General features: G+C 35.6%; 2 protein-coding genes across 9 annotated transcripts in view; one reads left to right on the top strand and one right to left on the bottom strand.

The window, feature by feature from the left end:
• The window catches only part of LOC135127548 (glutamate receptor ionotropic, kainate 2-like), a 193,332-nt gene that overhangs the window by 132,287 nt on the left and 44,382 nt on the right, over positions 1-16,663 (bottom strand). The gene's annotated exons all lie outside the window — the stretch shown is intronic.
• Positions 13,088-16,597, top strand: LOC135127544 (limulus clotting factor C-like). 4 transcript variants are annotated; one of them, XM_064053992.1, is made up of 14 exons: positions 13,088-13,169; positions 13,224-13,423; positions 13,473-13,679; positions 13,735-13,887; positions 13,938-14,059; positions 14,112-14,457; positions 14,507-14,708; positions 14,759-15,060; positions 15,114-15,323; positions 15,373-15,528; positions 15,573-15,691; positions 15,742-15,894; positions 15,945-16,101; positions 16,150-16,597. In XM_064053992.1, exons 1-14 carry the CDS (start codon positions 13,111-13,113, stop codon positions 16,341-16,343), a joined length of 2,580 nt encoding a protein of 859 aa, XP_063910062.1. In that variant the 5' UTR covers positions 13,088-13,110; the 3' UTR covers positions 16,344-16,597. The 4 variants fall into 4 exon arrangements, with proteins under 4 accessions (XP_063910062.1, XP_063910061.1, XP_063910064.1 ...); XM_064053991.1 differs by having other exon boundaries at positions 14,756-15,060; XM_064053994.1 differs by lacking the exon at positions 16,150-16,597 and having other exon boundaries at positions 14,756-15,060; positions 15,950-16,062.

Raw genomic sequence — 16,663 nt, 5'->3', positions numbered from 1 at the left:
TATTGTTAAATTTTCTAGCTTTATCTAAATCTGCAAGATTCCAAATTTAAGATACTTTGGATTTCTTTTGCTTTAAACATTTTCAGAATCCTCACATAATAATAATAACCAACACTGCGATTTTTAATTTTTTCAAATTTCTAAAGTTTTAAAATAGGAATTTCATTTTTTTTTTACATCCGGATCTTATGAACATGAAAGTAACCGTTACCTTATGGTAACATGTTTCCTAGACGTTTTCGTTTTTGATAACGTCACCGCAAAGTTTTGTGTGATCAGTGCTATTCGAATTTTATTGAATAACGTACTTCTGTATTTATGGTTTATGAAGCCGTCTTGAGTTTCCACTCTAGGCACATCCACAGTTTGCCACTTTTTTCTTACACTGTGACTATAATCTCTATCGAAAATTTCTTTCTAAAAAACTGGATTTGTTTGATTGTATTTCAACGAATTTTCAGTAAAGTAGTCCCGGTATGTTAAAAAAAAAATCTAAAATCTAAGGTCCTCTCTGAAAACGTCGACAAATTATGGTAATTCGATGCAGAATAAAAATTTTCTTTAGTTTTACTCCATTTCTTTGATGCTTGACATGTAAAACTTGATATTATAGTTTAAATGAAACTTCATTCATTAGAATTTTTTGTAGTCCACTCAAAAATTTGAAAAATTTGCACATTGATCCTCATAGTATAAATATTACAACCAATGTGCATGTTTTTCGTTGAAGGTTCCTGAACTTATTTCGAGGATTCCAAAACAATGTTATTTAAATATACATTTATTGTAAATTTATAATTATAATTTCAATAAATTGCGTCGTCAATTATCCTCATGTAATAAACATGATGATAAAATAATAAATTTTACGAAGCACTTTTCAAACAAAACTCAATTTACTTTCTCTCTTATCAACCAACCAATAATTATTTAAATATTGAAGTTTCAAATTCATTTTAGTAATGATGAACATGCAATCACTGGATTTGCGTTCGTGTTTGCTTTTAACAATTTGAAAATTATTATTCATTCAACTATTACAGAACTGAATCACCCATTTAATAAACCCAAGCACGAGTCAACATTTTGTTCTGCAATAACAGTTTCATTTGAGAACTACATCTCAACGACAAACTTATTCCTAAAGTAGACTCAATCCATTTCGCTCGCATGACATAAAGTAAGCAGAAAATATCAGATATTTCTGGTGAAAATCCTCAATGCACCGACCAGACTTTCATCCACAATTTGTTCTTTTATGCACAGTGCATTACTCCTCAGCTTCTGCATCCTCTTTCCGACTCCTAAATTAAACGTTTTCACCGAATACAACACATTTATATCGGAAGTTAAATCGTTCGTCGTCTCTCATGCAAGTTTCCTCTGCATCAGTGTCAGATAAAACGCGAATGAAGCTAAAACAGGGATTAGCAAATGCACGGAATCTGCATATTCAACCCTTTTTTGCGTGTTTGTGACAGGTAATAAATGCTTTGTTAAAGAACAACTTTGGTGACAAGTAAATTTTAGTGTAATTGCTAGGACAATTTTAACTTTTCACTCAACAGAGATGAATGCATCATTTTCACTTCAAATTAGGCTCGCTGTCTCCAAGCCATCTACTCGTGAAAAATTCCGCGTTAGTTGTATATTACACTTGCAATTTATTTTGAAAGCAGATTTCCTGAGGCGCAATCAAGTATTCTAAACTTGTTAACGAAGAAGTTGTGAAATAGGAATTAAGAATTTTAAGTGACTACAAATTGAAGTTGGAAGTTTTTTATAACGAACAAGCGAGCCGCCACTTTTAACGAGAGCGAAGCCGAATTTTGCTGCACTTAAAATAACGCCCGAGAATTTGAAACTTTCGAAAACGATTATTATTTTTAGTTGGTTAATTTAAATGTTGAAACAGGTTTCGTTAAATCGTAATAATTCTCGCAGTTTTCGGATTAATTAGTTTCAGTCCGGCTTTTCACATTTATGGGGCAACATTTGAGCCCTCACTCTCCAATTATCCAATCGCTGACAGCCGCCAAACACCAAAATAAAACTTTAACCGTCGAACCCCCACAAAACAATCCATACAGGCAAATGTGGGTCAGAAGCCATAACATCGCTTTATTCGCAAAGTCGATACCGTCCAAGACACGTCGCATTCTCTTCGGCCATTTGTTAGGATGCAACGAGTAAAAAGCGAATCCTGGCAAGGATCAGCACGGTCTCGAAACCGAAACTACTACTTTCGAAAATGATAAGTTGAAACTGATCGGGTTTATGGGGGGAATTATGTTGATTCTGTCGCTGTCTGCTCGACGGGAGCTTAAATTTTTACGGAGACAAACCTCCCGATAAAGTTTAACTGCCGGCAGTAAAACGGATTACCAGAAGGAGGCTAATTTTTTCGCTGGAGAGGAAACGTGTCGCGGTGGGGATTATCCGAGGTGTTTTTACGGTGTGGCTTTGGTTTCGGGGACGATGTTTGGGTTTTATTGTTTACTAATATAATACAGATCGCAAAATAAAACATACTGTTGTTGCTCGAAGCGTTGCTGCTTAATTCCATTCCGTTGTAACAATTATGAAAAGGAGAAATGAGAAAAATTACAACGGGCGGAAATCCATTATCATGATCTTTGCAAGAACCGATTATTAAAAATGTGTTTTTCTGCAAAGCGGTTGGCTGTTTCCGTTCAGGGTTTGGTGGGGTGATTTTGTGAGCTATTGGTTGTGAATAATGGGAGTCTGAAGATTGACCTGCTAGTGTAATTCCACTGTCAACAGAAGGTACTAAAAACGATAACTTCGCTAATAAAAAAGCACTCTCAATTTCGTCGTTTACAAGGCCACGAAGAACACAAAGAGATTTTTAGATGAGACTCAAACGATTTTATATTGTTGTTGGTCTTTATTCAAATAGGATCACGTTTTGCCTAATATACAAAAAAGAAATTTGACAATTGTTTTATATGCACTAAATCTTAAGCTTCAAATGTGCTATTTTAGAGCAAACAGAAAGGAACTCTGAAATTACTTACCCTTTAAATGTCAAATATCTCATGATCTAAGTACACTGAAAATATTACGGACAAAACTGAGTTTAAACGTACCTCGATTTGTCAAAAAAATTGTAGCTTTTAATATAAATATTGTTAAAATTTTTTAATGTCGAAGTCTTTCGAAAATGGCAGCGTCCGATAAATGGGTGCGTAGTTTCTAAACAGTTACATATTTCGACCTGAAAACTAACCAATGGGACTATAAAACTCCTATAAATCGAATGGTACAAGCCGGAATATGCTCTCATTGCCCGTTCAAAAGTTATGAACCGTCAACTCCCAATTTCGTTTTTTGAATTTTGATTAAAGAAAGATTTTCTTTCAAATAGTGAAAATATTTAATAATCGATGCCCGAACCGCAGTCAGCTGGACAACATTAGCCTAGAAAGTTAATTTCAGGCAGATTGAAACATGTTTATTTTTTGGGAAAATTTTCCGGAGATATTCCGGGCAAAATTTTCGGAATTAGGCCGTATCAAGCTATCTCGAATAAAAGTATCTCGATTTGTTTGAAAATTACTCATAAGGAAAATAAGCAAAATATATGCCCCGCCCACCCACCCTATCTCAATTGTGATGATTTTTTTTATTCGTTGCGAGTCGGAGGACGTAGCTTAATTTCAAAATCCTCATTTCAATACATAAAATTGCTATGTGAAAGAAAATTATATATACTAAGAAAAAACACCCGCCCCCGTCTCAGTTGTGTTGAAATTTTCATTCGTAATCAGACCGAGGGGCGGAGTTTATTGCAAAAACCCATATTCCTCTAGAAAATTTTACTCGTTTTAAAACATATTTCACATGGTAGTTTTTGTAGAGAAATGAGGATTTTTCAACTAAGCTCCGCCTCTCGGCTCACGATGCAGAAAAAATTTATTACAATTGAGAGAGGATGGGTGGGCGGGGCTTATATTTTGTGCATTTTTTCTTAATATACAAAGTTTTCTTTTCGTTGTTAGACCGAGAGGCGGAGCGTAATTGCTAAATCCATATTTCCCCACAGAAATTTAGCATTTTTAACATGCCCTAAGCCTTAAGTTTCTTGTTGTTAAAAGAAGACTACGTATATTAAGAAAAAAAGGCAAAATATATGCCCCGCCCACCCACCCTGTCCTAATTGTGATGATTTTTTTTATTCGTCGTGAGCCGGAGGGCGAATGTTAATTTCAAAATCCTCATTTCTCTACAAAAAATTGCTATCTCAAATACGTTTTTAAGTATCCGGTTGCTGAAAGAAAATTACTTATTTAGGAAAAAAAAAAAACGCCCCGATCTCAATTGTGATGGGATTTTCGTTCATAAGCAGACCGAGTGGTGAGTTTATTTTCAAAATCCATATTTCTCTACAAAATTTTACTCTTTTAAAAACTTATTTCACAGAATTTTGGAACTAACCTCCGCCCCTCGGCTCACGATGAATAAAAAATTCATCACAATTGAGAGAGGGTGGGTGGGCGGGGCTTAAATTTTGTACATCTTTTCTTAATATACAAAGTTTTGTTTTCCCAACAAGAAACTGAAAACATGTTTAATGTTATTGAAAGAAAACTCTATAAACTTTATACATTAAGCACGACTTATCCGTCCCGATCTCAGTTATGATGAATTTTTAATTCTCTGTTAAACTGAAGGGGGAGTTTAAATGCAAAATCCATATTTCTCTATTAAATTTTATCGTTTTATATTTTACTCATTCTTATTGGGACAAGAAGACTAAGAATATTAAGAAAAAGTAGGCAAAATGTAAGCCCCGCCCACCCACCCTAGTTCAATTGTGATGATTCTTTTTTTTCGTAATTAGACCGAGTGGTGGAGTTTAACTGCAAAATTCACATTTCTCTACAAAATTTTACTCTTTTAAAAACTTATTTCGCAGGATTTTGCAACTAAGCTCCGCCTCTCGGCTCACGATGAATAAAAAATTCATCACAATTAGGAGAGGGTGGGTGGGCGGGGCTTAAATTTTGTCCAACCTTTTTTAATATAAAAAGTTTTTTTTTCCTAACAAGAAAGTGAAAACATGTTTAATGTTATTGAAAGAAAACACTATAAACTTTATATATTAAGCACGACTTATCCGTCCCGATCTCAGTTATGATGAATTTTTAATTCTCTGTTAAACTGAAGGGGGAGTTTAATTGCAAAATCCATATTTCTCTATAAAATTTTATCGTTTTATATTTTACTCATTCTTATTGGGACAAGAAGACTAAGTATATTAAGAAAAATGGGCAAAATATATTCCCCGCCCACCCACCCTATCCCAATTGTGATGATTTTTTTTATTCGTAATCAGACCGAGTGGTGGAGTTTAACTGCAAAATCCACATTTCTCTACAAGATTTTACTCTTTTAAAAGCCTATTTCACAGGATGTGACAATTAAGCTCCGCCCCTCGGCTGACGATGAATAAAAAAACCATGACAATTGAGAGCGGGTGGATGGGCGGGGCTTATATTTTGTACATCTTTTCTTAATATACAAAGTTTTGTTTTCCCAACAAGAAACTGAAAATATGTTTAATGTTATTGAAAGAAAACTCTATAAACTTTATACATTAAGCACGACTTATCCGTCTCGATCTCAATTATGATGAATTTTGCATTCTCTGTTAGACTGAAAGGGGAGTTTAAATGCAAAATCCATATTTCTCTATTAAATTTTATCGTTTTATATTTTACTCATTCTTATTGGGACAAGAAGACTAAGAATATTAAGAAAAAGTAGGCAAAATGTAAGCCCCGCCCACCCACCCTAGTTCAATTGTGATGATTCTTTTTATTCGTAATTAGACCGAGTGGTGGAGTTTAACTGCAAAATTCACATTTCTCTACAAAATTTTACTCTTTTAAAAACTTATTTCGCAAGATTTTGCAACTAAGCTCCGCCTCTCGGCTCACGATGAATAAAAAATTCATCACAATTGAGAGAGGGTGGGTGGGCGGGGCTTAAATTTTGTCCAACCTTTTTTAATATAAAAATTTTTTTTTCCTAACAAGAAAGTGAAAACATGTTTAATGTTATTGAAAGAAAACACTATAAACTTTATATATTAAGCACGACTTATCCGTCCCGATCTCAGTTATGATGAATTTTTAATTCTCTGTTAAACTGAAGGGGGAGTTTAAATGCAAAATCCATATTTCTCTATTAAATTTTATCGTTTTATATTTTACTCATTCTTATTGGGACAAGAAGACTAAGAATATTAAGAAAAAGTAGGCAAAATGTAAGCCCCGCCCACCCGCCCTAGTTCAATTGTGATGATTCTTTTTATTCGTAATTAGACCGAGTGGTGGAGTTTAACTGCAAAATTCACATTTCTCTACAAAATTTTACTCTTTTAAAAACTTATTTCGCAGGATTTTGCAACTAAGCTCCGCCTCTCGGCTCACGATGAATAAAAAATTCATCACAATTAGGAGAGGGTGGGTGGGCGGGGCTTAAATTTTGTCCAACCTTTTTTAATATAAAAAGTTTTTTTTTCCTAACAAGAAAGTGAAAACATGTTTAATGTTATTGAAAGAAAACACTATAAACTTTATATATTAAGCACGACTTATCCGTCCCGATCTCAGTTATGATGAATTTTTAATTCTCTGTTAAACTGAAGGGGGAGTTTAATTGCAAAATCCATATTTCTCTATAAAATTTTATCGTTTTATATTTTACTCATTCTTATTGGGACAAGAAGACTAAGTATATTAAGAAAAATGGGCAAAATATATTCCCCGCCCACCCACCCTATCCCAATTGTGATGATTTTTTTTATTCGTAATCAGACCGAGTGGTGGAGTTTAACTGCAAAATCCACATTTCTCTACAAGATTTTACTCTTTTAAAAGCCTATTTCACAGGATGTGACAATTAAGCTCCGCCCCTCGGCTGACGATGAATAAAAAAACCATGACAATTGAGAGCGGGTGGATGGGCGGGGCTTATATTTTGTACATCTTTTCTTAATATACAAAGTTTTGTTTTCCCAACAAGAAACTGAAAATATGTTTAATGTTATTGAAAGAAAACTCTATAAACTTTATACATTAAGCACGACTTATCCGTCTCGATCTCAATTATGATGAATTTTGCATTCTCTGTTAGACTGAAAGGGGAGTTTAAATGCAAAATCCATATTTCTCTATTAAATTTTATCGTTTTATATTTTACTCATTCTTATTGGGACAAGAAGACTAAGAATATTAAGAAAAAGTAGGCAAAATGTAAGCCCCGCCCACCCGCCCTAGTTCAATTGTGATGATTCTTTTTATTCGTAATTAGACCGAGTGGTGGAGTTTAACTGCAAAATTCACATTTCTCTACAAAATTTTACTCTTTTAAAAACTTATTTCACAGGATTTTGCAACTAAGCTCCGCCTCTCGGCTCACGATGAATAAAAAATTCTTCACAATTAGGAGAGGGTGGGTGGGCGGGGCTTAAATTTTGTCCAACCTTTTTTAATATAAAAAGTTTTTTTTTCCTAACAAGAAAGTGAAAACATGTTTAATGTTATTGAAAGAAAACACTATAAACTTTATATATTAAGCACGACTTATCCGTCCCGATCTCAGTTATGATGAATTTTTAATTCTCTGTTAAACTGAAGGGGGAGTTTAATTGCAAAATCCATATTTCTCTATCAAGTTTTATTCTTTTATATTTTACTCATTCTTATAGGGACAAGAAGACTAAGTATATTAAGAAAAAGTAGACAAAATGTAAGCCCCGCCCACCCACCCTAGTTCAATTGCGACGATTTTTTTTATTCGTAATCAGACCGAGTGGTGGAGTTTAACTGCAAAATCCACATTTCTCTACAAAATTTTACTCTTTTAAAAACCTATTTCACAGGATGTGGCAATTAAGCTCCGCCCCTCGGCTGACGATGAATAATAAAACCATCACAACTGAGAACGGGTGGGTGGGCGGGGCTTATATTTTGTCCATTTTTTCTTAGCATACGAAGTCTTTTTTTCCCAACAAGAAACTGAAAACATATTTTCATTCGTTGTTAGAACAAGAGGCGGAGCGTAATTGCAAAATCTTTTTTCCCTACAAAAATTTACCATTTTGAATATGTTTTAAGATTCTGGTTGCGAAGAGAAAACTGTGTATATTAAGAAAAGAGGGCAAAATATAAGCCCCACCCACCCGCTCTATCTCAATTGTAATGCATTTTTTATTCATAGTGAATCGGGGGGCGGAGCTTAATTGCAAAATTCTTATTTCTCTGTAAAAAATTACCATGTGAAATATGTTTTTAACATATTTAACATAACTGTGGTTAATAAAATTGTAGTTATTATATTTTAAGAAAAAAGCCAAAGATTATATCCCACCTATATCCGCCCAAGTTTCAATTGTGATTAATTTTTTATTCGTTGTCAGATCCAGAGGCGGAGCTTAATTGCAAAATTCGCATTTCCCTATAAAAATATACCATTTTGAAGTTTTTTTTTTTGTGAAAATAAAGCGACGTATATTAAGGAAGAAAAGCAAAATATACGACTGCGACTACAAAACTTCAGGAAATCGAATGGCAAAAACCGAAATATGTTCTCTTTGTCCATTCAAAAGTTATAGACCGTGAAACTCAGAATTTGGTTTTTGAATTTTGTTTAAAGAACGATTTCGCTTAAAATGGTGAAAATTTACAACAACTGATGCCAAAAACGCACTAAATTGGGCAAAATTTATCTACAAATTTAATTTAAGGCAGATTGAAACACGTTCATTTTTTGCTTTTTTTTTTCGCGATATTCTGGTCAAAGTATTAAGCTTTCTCGATTAAACGTATTCCGATTTGTCTGAAAATGACTCCTTTGTGTAATTCGAACATCCTGAATCAGAATCTCAGCCCCAAAAAAGAGCTCTTGATTTTTTTGAATTTTTAACATTCGAGTTTCTCGAAAATGACACCGTCCGATAAATATGTGCGGTAGATGCTAAAGTGGTAAGAATTTCGGCCTGAAAATTGCCGGTGAGAGTCCACCGATTTTATGTAGAAATTGCTCATTATTCAAATAATTGATTTAAAAGTAATAATTGTCCCGGCGCATCCACCATTTTTACACAAACATTTAAAATTGTTTCAAATAATTTAGTAAACACCAAACTCAATTAAAATTCATGGTGTTCTTTAAATATAGTAACCTTAAGTACTGTTTGAAAATTTGTAAGCAAAATACACTAAACTGAAAACTACACAGTCGAATTTTAAATCCACAAGTCGTATTCGTTTCAATAAAACTTCGTTAAATCAGAGTGCCACGTTTGTATGCAGCACGGCACAAATAAATGTTTAGTATTTTCTATCTGCAATAAAATCGTAACGGCTGTTGAAAACTGAAATTTACGTGCTGTATATTTTCCATAAAACAAGACGAACTGAAACTTGACAATAAAAACTTTAGTGCCGAAATAAAGATAATGAAATTTATGGACTGACCCTAATCGAAGTTTATTAAACGACCCTGGCGCATATTTGCCTCAAGATCGTGCAGCTGGAGATTCTTCGCCTAAAATATATCCCGTAATTAAACCTGAAACGGCTCCAGTTAACACTATTTCTGAAAATAATCCGGAACGAAGCAAACTTTGTAGTTTTTGTATTCCGAACACACACACAGAAACGCTGTGTGAATTAAGTTTTCTTTCGTTAAACGTAAATCACAAACTTTAGCGTTTCACACAAAAAATTGAATTGCATTTGCGTAGACGTTGTTGACACAGCTATGAATTTCGTTTCCCACCTCAATAAAATTTTATTACGCTGCATTCTCCCCTAATGGAAACTAAAGTAGAGAAGTTCCACTCACTCCGAAGTGCAACGAAATGATTGATTCGTCTAACGAACCGTAAAACTAGAAAATGTCTCGGAAGCCCGACCGCAATTATTTATCTCTTAGTGAAAAGCGCCAAATTGAAGCATGAAAATTTCGCTCCGAGACGTTGTCAAGACAATTTTTGCGCCGATTTCGAGTGGAATTACATTAGGTTGTGCTGGGTCAGCGGCGGTTTCGTTGGGAATAATTTACTGCTGCTTTGTAACCGCTGTAATTGAACTCGGATTGCTTAGTTGTTGGTGAGGATTTTCGCAGGTGGAAGGAGATGTTGACGGTTGAAGGTTTTATTTTGTCTGCAGAGGGTTTTTAAAATTTATTCGAGTCGATGGCAAAAAGGGTAATGGAAAAGTTTAATATTGTTGTTGTTTGATCGCGGTCGTGGATCTGTTCCTACCTGTGGGAAATAAGAAGATGCGTTGTTAGTGAGGACAATAACATTGTGGATGCGGTTTCTGGGCTGATACATCGAAATTACGTTTTCCAAGTACGCGAACTTGTGTTGCAAAATTGCTTTAGAACGAAGGCGAACGGAGACTTAGTTAGAGGGAATAATGGAATCGGGAGGTAGTGAATAACTAAAGAATGGGTTTTATTTGTTTCGAAATACTGAAACACATTGCGCAGCGAATAATTTTAACAGTTTCACAATTTTACAATTATCCAAAATCCACTTTTCTTCTCACTTCCAAATTTTGATATCTTAACTATGTAAAAATCCAAAGTTCTTGTGATGAAGTGCAACTTGTTTAGAACGTTCTGACAGAGATTATTTGACAAAGTGGAATAATTGATTCCTCACCTCGATTTGTCAAATCAAATTGTAGAAAAACCTTTGATATAAATATTTTTAAAATTTTTTAATGTTGAAGTCTTTCGAAAATGGTAGATTCTAAACAGGTACATATTTCGACCTGAAAACTAACCAATGGGACTATAAAACTCCAATAAATTGAATGGTACAAACTGGGATCTACTCTCATCGTCCGTTCAAAAGTTATGAACCGTCAACTCACAATTTCGTTTTTTGAATTTTGATTAAAGAAAGATTTTCTTTCAAATAGTGAAAATGTTTAATAATCGATATCCGAAACGCAGTCAGCTCGACTACATTAGTCTAGAAACTTAGTTTCAGGCAGATTGAAACATGTTTATTTTTTGGAAAATTTTTACGGGGATATTCCTGTCGAAATTTTCGAAATTAGGCCATGTCAAACTATCTCGATTAAACGTATCTCGATTTGTCTGGAAATTACTCATAAGAAAAATAAGCAAAATATATGCCCCGCCCACCCACCCTATCTCAGTCGTGATGATTTTTTTTATTCGTTGTGAGCCGGGAGGCGGAGCTTAATTTCAAAGTCCTCATTTCTCTACATAAAATTGATATGTGAAAAAAAACTATATATACTAAGAAAAAACACCCGCCACCATCTCAGTTGTGTTGAATTTTTCATTCGTAATCAGACAGAGGGGCGGAGTTTATTGCAAAATCCATATTCCTCTAGAAAATTTGACCCTTTTTAAAAAATATTTCAAATTGGTAATTTCTTGTAGAGAAATGAGGATTTTTCAACTAAGCTCCGCCCCTCGGCTCACGGTGCATAAGAAATCCATCACAATTGAGAGAGGGTGGGTGGGTGGGGCTTAAATTTTGTCCATTTTTTTCTTAATATACATAGTTTTCTTTTCCTTACAAGAAACCAAAAACATGTTTAGTTACCGTGTTAACGTTCCTCAATTGTGATTCATTCATTGTTAGACCAAGGGACGAAGCGTAATTACAAAATCCATATTTCCCTACAAAAATTTGCTATTTTGAACATGTTTTAAGTTTCTTCTTGTGAAAAGAAAGCTACTTATGTTAAAAAAGAAGCAAAATATAAGCCCCGCCCACCCACCCGATCTCAATTGTAACGAATTTTTCATTCGTTGTTAGGCCGAGGGGTGGAGGTTATGAAAAATTCATATTTCCCCACCGAAATTTATAATTTTGAATATGTTTTAAGTTTTTTGTTGTGAGAAGAAGACTACGTATATTGAGAAATAAGGGGTAAAATATAAGCCTCGCCCACCCACCCTTTCTCAATTGTGATGATTTTTTTATTCATCATGAGTCGAGGGGCGGAGCTTAGGTCCAAAATTCTGTGAAATAAGTTTTTAAAAGAGTAAAATTTACCCTTTTAACAACATATTTCACAAGGTAATTTCCTGTAGAGACATTAGAATTTTGCAACTGAGCTCCCCCTCTCGACTCACGATGAATACAAAATTCATCACAATTGAGAGTGGGTGGGTGGGCGGGGCTTATATTTTGTCCATTTTTTCTTAATATACACAGTTTTCTTTTCCCAACAAGAAGCTGAAAACATGTTTAACTATCGTGTTATTGAAAAACGACTATATATTAAGCAAAAAAAAAAAAGTACAAAAAACGAAGGTTAAGCATGATCCATCCGGCTCGATCTCAGTTATGATGAATTTTTCATTCATTGTCAGGGGTGTAATTGCAAAATCTATATTATAATTTGTTGTAGAAAAATACAAGCTTTGCAATTAAGCCCCGCCCTCCGACTGACGACAAATAAACGAATCATCACGTCTGAGACAGGGCGGGTGGGTGGGGCCTATATTTTGTCCATTTTTCTTAATATACGTAACCTTCTTTTCGCAACAAGAAAATGAAAATATGTTTAACGGTCGTGTGGTTCAAAGAAATTATGATGAATTTGTCATTTGTTGTCAGACTGGGGGCGGGGCGTAATTGCAAAATCCATATTTCCCTAGAACAATTTACCATTTTGAGCATGTTATAAGTTTCTGGTTGTAAAAAGAAGCCTACGTATATTAAGAAAAAAAAAGGACAAAAAATAAGAGACTAGGTAATTTAAGAAAAAAAAAAAAGGGTAACATGTGTGTCAAAAATTCACACCACGACGTTGGATTATTGAAATGTAAGTTCTGATGAACTTTCAAGTGCCGAAGAAGAAGGCAGTGATTAGTAATAGGAATTTCTATGTATATATTTATGTAGACGTGGGAAAAAAACAGATAAGGAAACATACGGAAAAACCAATGACCTAAACAAGCTTGACCTTTTCGATAATTATATTTAAGAGATAACAAATGTCACATTTACGCAAATTATGGATAATTGTCAAGTATATATATATTTGTAGCCGAATACGGACGACGTACTTCGTCAAAATGCGCTCCGTCATAAAAATTATTTTTTTGTATATGTTGGGTAAGCCACTTACGAAAAAGTAATAGGATTTTAAAATTTTGTATTTTCATTCAATTAACGATTTCTTTACCAGTTGTACCCTTCCACCGTATCCTGAGTTTGGTCGATGGACCATTCACGACGACGGTTCTTCTAAATTATCTCCTGGACAACAGGTGCCGCCACGGACAACCCTAAATGTAACTTGTGAGGAAAATTACAGGCTGGATACCCCTGATGTATCTTCCACATGCATTCGTGGAAACTGGACACCCAAAATCGGGAAATGTTTAAGTACCATTTGAAATTAACCCCTATTTTCTTTTACTTAGAAACGTTTTAGGAACTTGTAGTACTCTACATGGTACTTCTCGTATGACAGTTACTTGTACCTTTGGTGGTACCACACTAGATTTTTGCGCTAACGCAGTCGACGGGACACTGGCACAGTTTCAGTGCTCTCATTTTTATGAAATCAGAGTGGAAAAAGAACAGTTCAGAGTGTGTTCTAACGGGAGTTGGTCTGGTACAATGCCCACCTGCGTCCCCGGTATACGTTTTTCTTAACATAACTAACTTTTTCACTTTTTTTGTTGTGTGTTTAGTATGCGGTAAACCCTACAATGACCGCACTCTAATCGTGAGAGGCAACAGAACGAAGAAAGGGGATTATCCCTGGCAAGTTGCTTTATACAGAGCAACCACTAAAAAATTCCTCTGTGGAGGAACTCTTCTAAACGAACGAGTTATCTTAACAGGTAAGTTTGAACACTCAGACTAGTCACTAAACGAACTGATAAAATTTCAGCCGCACATTGTGTAACCGACAGTCAGGGTAAGTTGCACCCAGAACGAGCCTATGTGGTGGCAGTGGGAAAATATTATCGACAATATGATAATCCTGACGACAAAAAAGCCCAGTTTTGTTCGGTACTACTTACTTTGTGGTAGAGCGTGGCGTTGGTTAAATTTTTGTTTTCAGGTGCATAAGATGTTTGTTCCGAGACAGTACAAAGCGTCTCTCCAAAATTATCGAGCCGATATCGCTCTTATTGTAACAAGTAATGCTTTCACTCTTTCGATGAACGTTCAGCCTGTGTGTGTTGCATGGAAAACGAGGGTCCACGAAGTGCTAACAGACCCCAATAGAACGAAAGAGGCTTACATCAGTGGTTGGGGTTTCACCGAGGAATATAAAACTCTTTCGTCGGTTCTTAGACATTTAAAGGTGCCGCTTATTGCAGAGGAAGATTGTTCCAAGAGACTATCTGGAGGAGATTTAGAATATTTGACAGACGATAAGATGTGTGCAGGATTTATAAATTCTAGTAGATATTTTTATCCGTCATGAATTCGTGACGAAAGTACTATTTGTAGGTAGTTCGGTGTGCAAAGGTGATAGTGGCGGCGGACTGGTTGCTTTGTACGAAAATCGGTACCACGTCATTGGAATCGCAAGTATTTCTCCCAAAGGAGACACCCAACATGGAGGTTGCGACAGTCAACACTACACTCTGTACACAAAATTTTCCGACTATATTGACAAGTTCATACACGAACTAGAAGCACAGTTTAGACCGTGAGTACCCAAATTTGAAAAGACTCGTGAGACAATTTCTATTTTAGAAGTGCGGACCGCAAGATACACAACAGTTGTGCCATTACTGTTTCAAACGATACGTCTTCATCAACAAAAGTACCGTTCGTCGTTTCGGCCACTAGATTTTCCAACAACCGTTGCATATTGCCGCACCACCCCCAGTTCGGTAAATGGACCGACCTTTTTGGGTTTTCCGAACTACAACCCGGACTATCAGTACCATCGGGTACCACCGTGAGAATTAAATGTAACAGGAACTTCACAGTAGAGGGTTACAATCAACTAACTTGTGAAAATGGTGCATGGTCAAAAAACATCGGGCGATGCTTGAGTAACAATTTCGGGCTAACGTTTCCGAAACCCTCACTAGTTTTATTTTTGCAGGACTCTGTCCCTCTTTGTTTAGCACTCCGGCAATGAAAGTAATTTGCTCTGATAGTGACAATATAGTCGAAAATTGTACACAGGCCGTCGAAGGTACTATTGCCAGATTCCAGTGCGCTCCGTTTTATAAAGACCCGCGACTAGAAAAAGGAGCGTTGCGAATTTGCACTAATGGTACCTGGAATCAAGAACTGCCGCAGTGTCGACCGGGTAAACGTTGCCACTGTAACGGCAAATGTTACCAAAAATGTGGTTTCAGAGTGCGGGCAAGTGTTAGCTCCAAGTACCAACTCGTCTGATAACGGAACCACGATACCAAGAGGATATCCATGGCACGTCGCTATATATCGCAGTTCCAACCTGAAGCGATTTATTTGTAGTGGGTCGCTTCTAAGCGAAAGGATTGTGTTAACAGGTAAGAGAAAATGTTCTTAAAAAGTCACAAAAGAGTACTTCTAGCTAGAAATTGTGTGAGTTTGGGTGGAAGTCCATATTTGAACGAAAGTTTCATTCTGGCGGTTGCGAAGATGTACAACAGTTTTGATGACCCCAGAGAAATGCATGCCCAATTTTCTGAGGTCTGAGGTACGCTTCGCCTAACTAATAATAAAAAAGGGTACCATTTTAGGCGGGAGCGATATTTTTGCCATCACACTTTAGAGGACAGAACAACACTGCGATTTTAATTGCAAAGAAGGCTTTCGTGCTTTCTTCTCACGTACTACCTGTTTGTTTAAATTTTGGAACGAGTTACAAATTGTCGGATAATGAAGAAGTCTATGTAAGACCGAGGGTTTAATCCTGTGAATAAATTGTAATTATTTCTGACAGTACAGGAACTGGACGACTAAAGAGTACGTGTTTTCTGAGGTGGCAGAGGGCAATCAAATTTCTTTAATCCCTCTGTCAAACTGTCGAGGTAATACATCAGGGTCTTATGCAAGCGATCTAGAGTCAGGCCAATTGTGTGCTCGTTCTTTGACTAAAGGTTCTTAATTAGCTTTCTATTGACTGAATAAGTACATTTTTTTCTCAGGAACAAAATCTTTCTTAGACGTCGGAAAGGGTGTAGTACGAAAACATGACGACAAGTACTATCTCGTGGGTGTGATAACTGGGCCAGCGTTAGGACCTAAAGTTGCTACAGAAATTATAGAAGATTATTTAGTTTCAGTTTACAAGGATATTTCAAAGCAGTTAGACTTGTTAATTTTACGTACACAGGAGTAATACAGTTGCAAATTAAAAACAATGGTCGAAAGCCATTTCGATAGAACTTTCCTCATTCTTTTTTTTGTGACACCCTGTATAAGTAATTCTAAAAACTATGAGTGCATCGATAAAATGCAAGCATACGGTTAAAATATTTTGCATTTTTCAGAGGAGATTTATTGAGCAAAGTTTCAAGGAGGCCTCGGATCACTCTAATTTAATGATTAAACTAACGCTTTGTAGTTTATTTTGGATGTAATAATACAATTTATTATCTATGCTATAAATAATCGTTGTATATATGTCACAATTACCCTTGACCTTTTCTAAAATTATAA

The sequence above is a fragment of the Zophobas morio genome, unplaced genomic scaffold (genome assembly GCF_036711695.1).
Source record: "Zophobas morio isolate AGI-343-1 ecotype UQ-CSIRO unplaced genomic scaffold, CSIRO_AGI_Zmor_V1 ptg000012l, whole genome shotgun sequence".
NCBI lineage: Eukaryota > Metazoa > Arthropoda > Insecta > Coleoptera > Tenebrionidae > Zophobas > Zophobas morio.
This window is presented reverse-complemented; position numbering and strand designations above follow the sequence as displayed.

Excerpts from the sequence above, each read along its gene's own strand:
- LOC135127544 (XM_064053991.1), top strand. The coding sequence starts at position 13,111 with ATGCGCTCCGTCATAAAAATTATTTTTTTGTATATGTTGGGTAAGCCA. Across the intron at positions 13,170-13,223 it reads GGTAAGCCACTTACGAAAAA|TTGTACCCTTCCACCGTATC; the intron begins GTAATAGGATTT and ends TTTCTTTACCAG. Across the intron at positions 14,458-14,506 it reads TGCAGGATTTATAAATTCTA|GTAGTTCGGTGTGCAAAGGT; the intron begins GTAGATATTTTT and ends TACTATTTGTAG.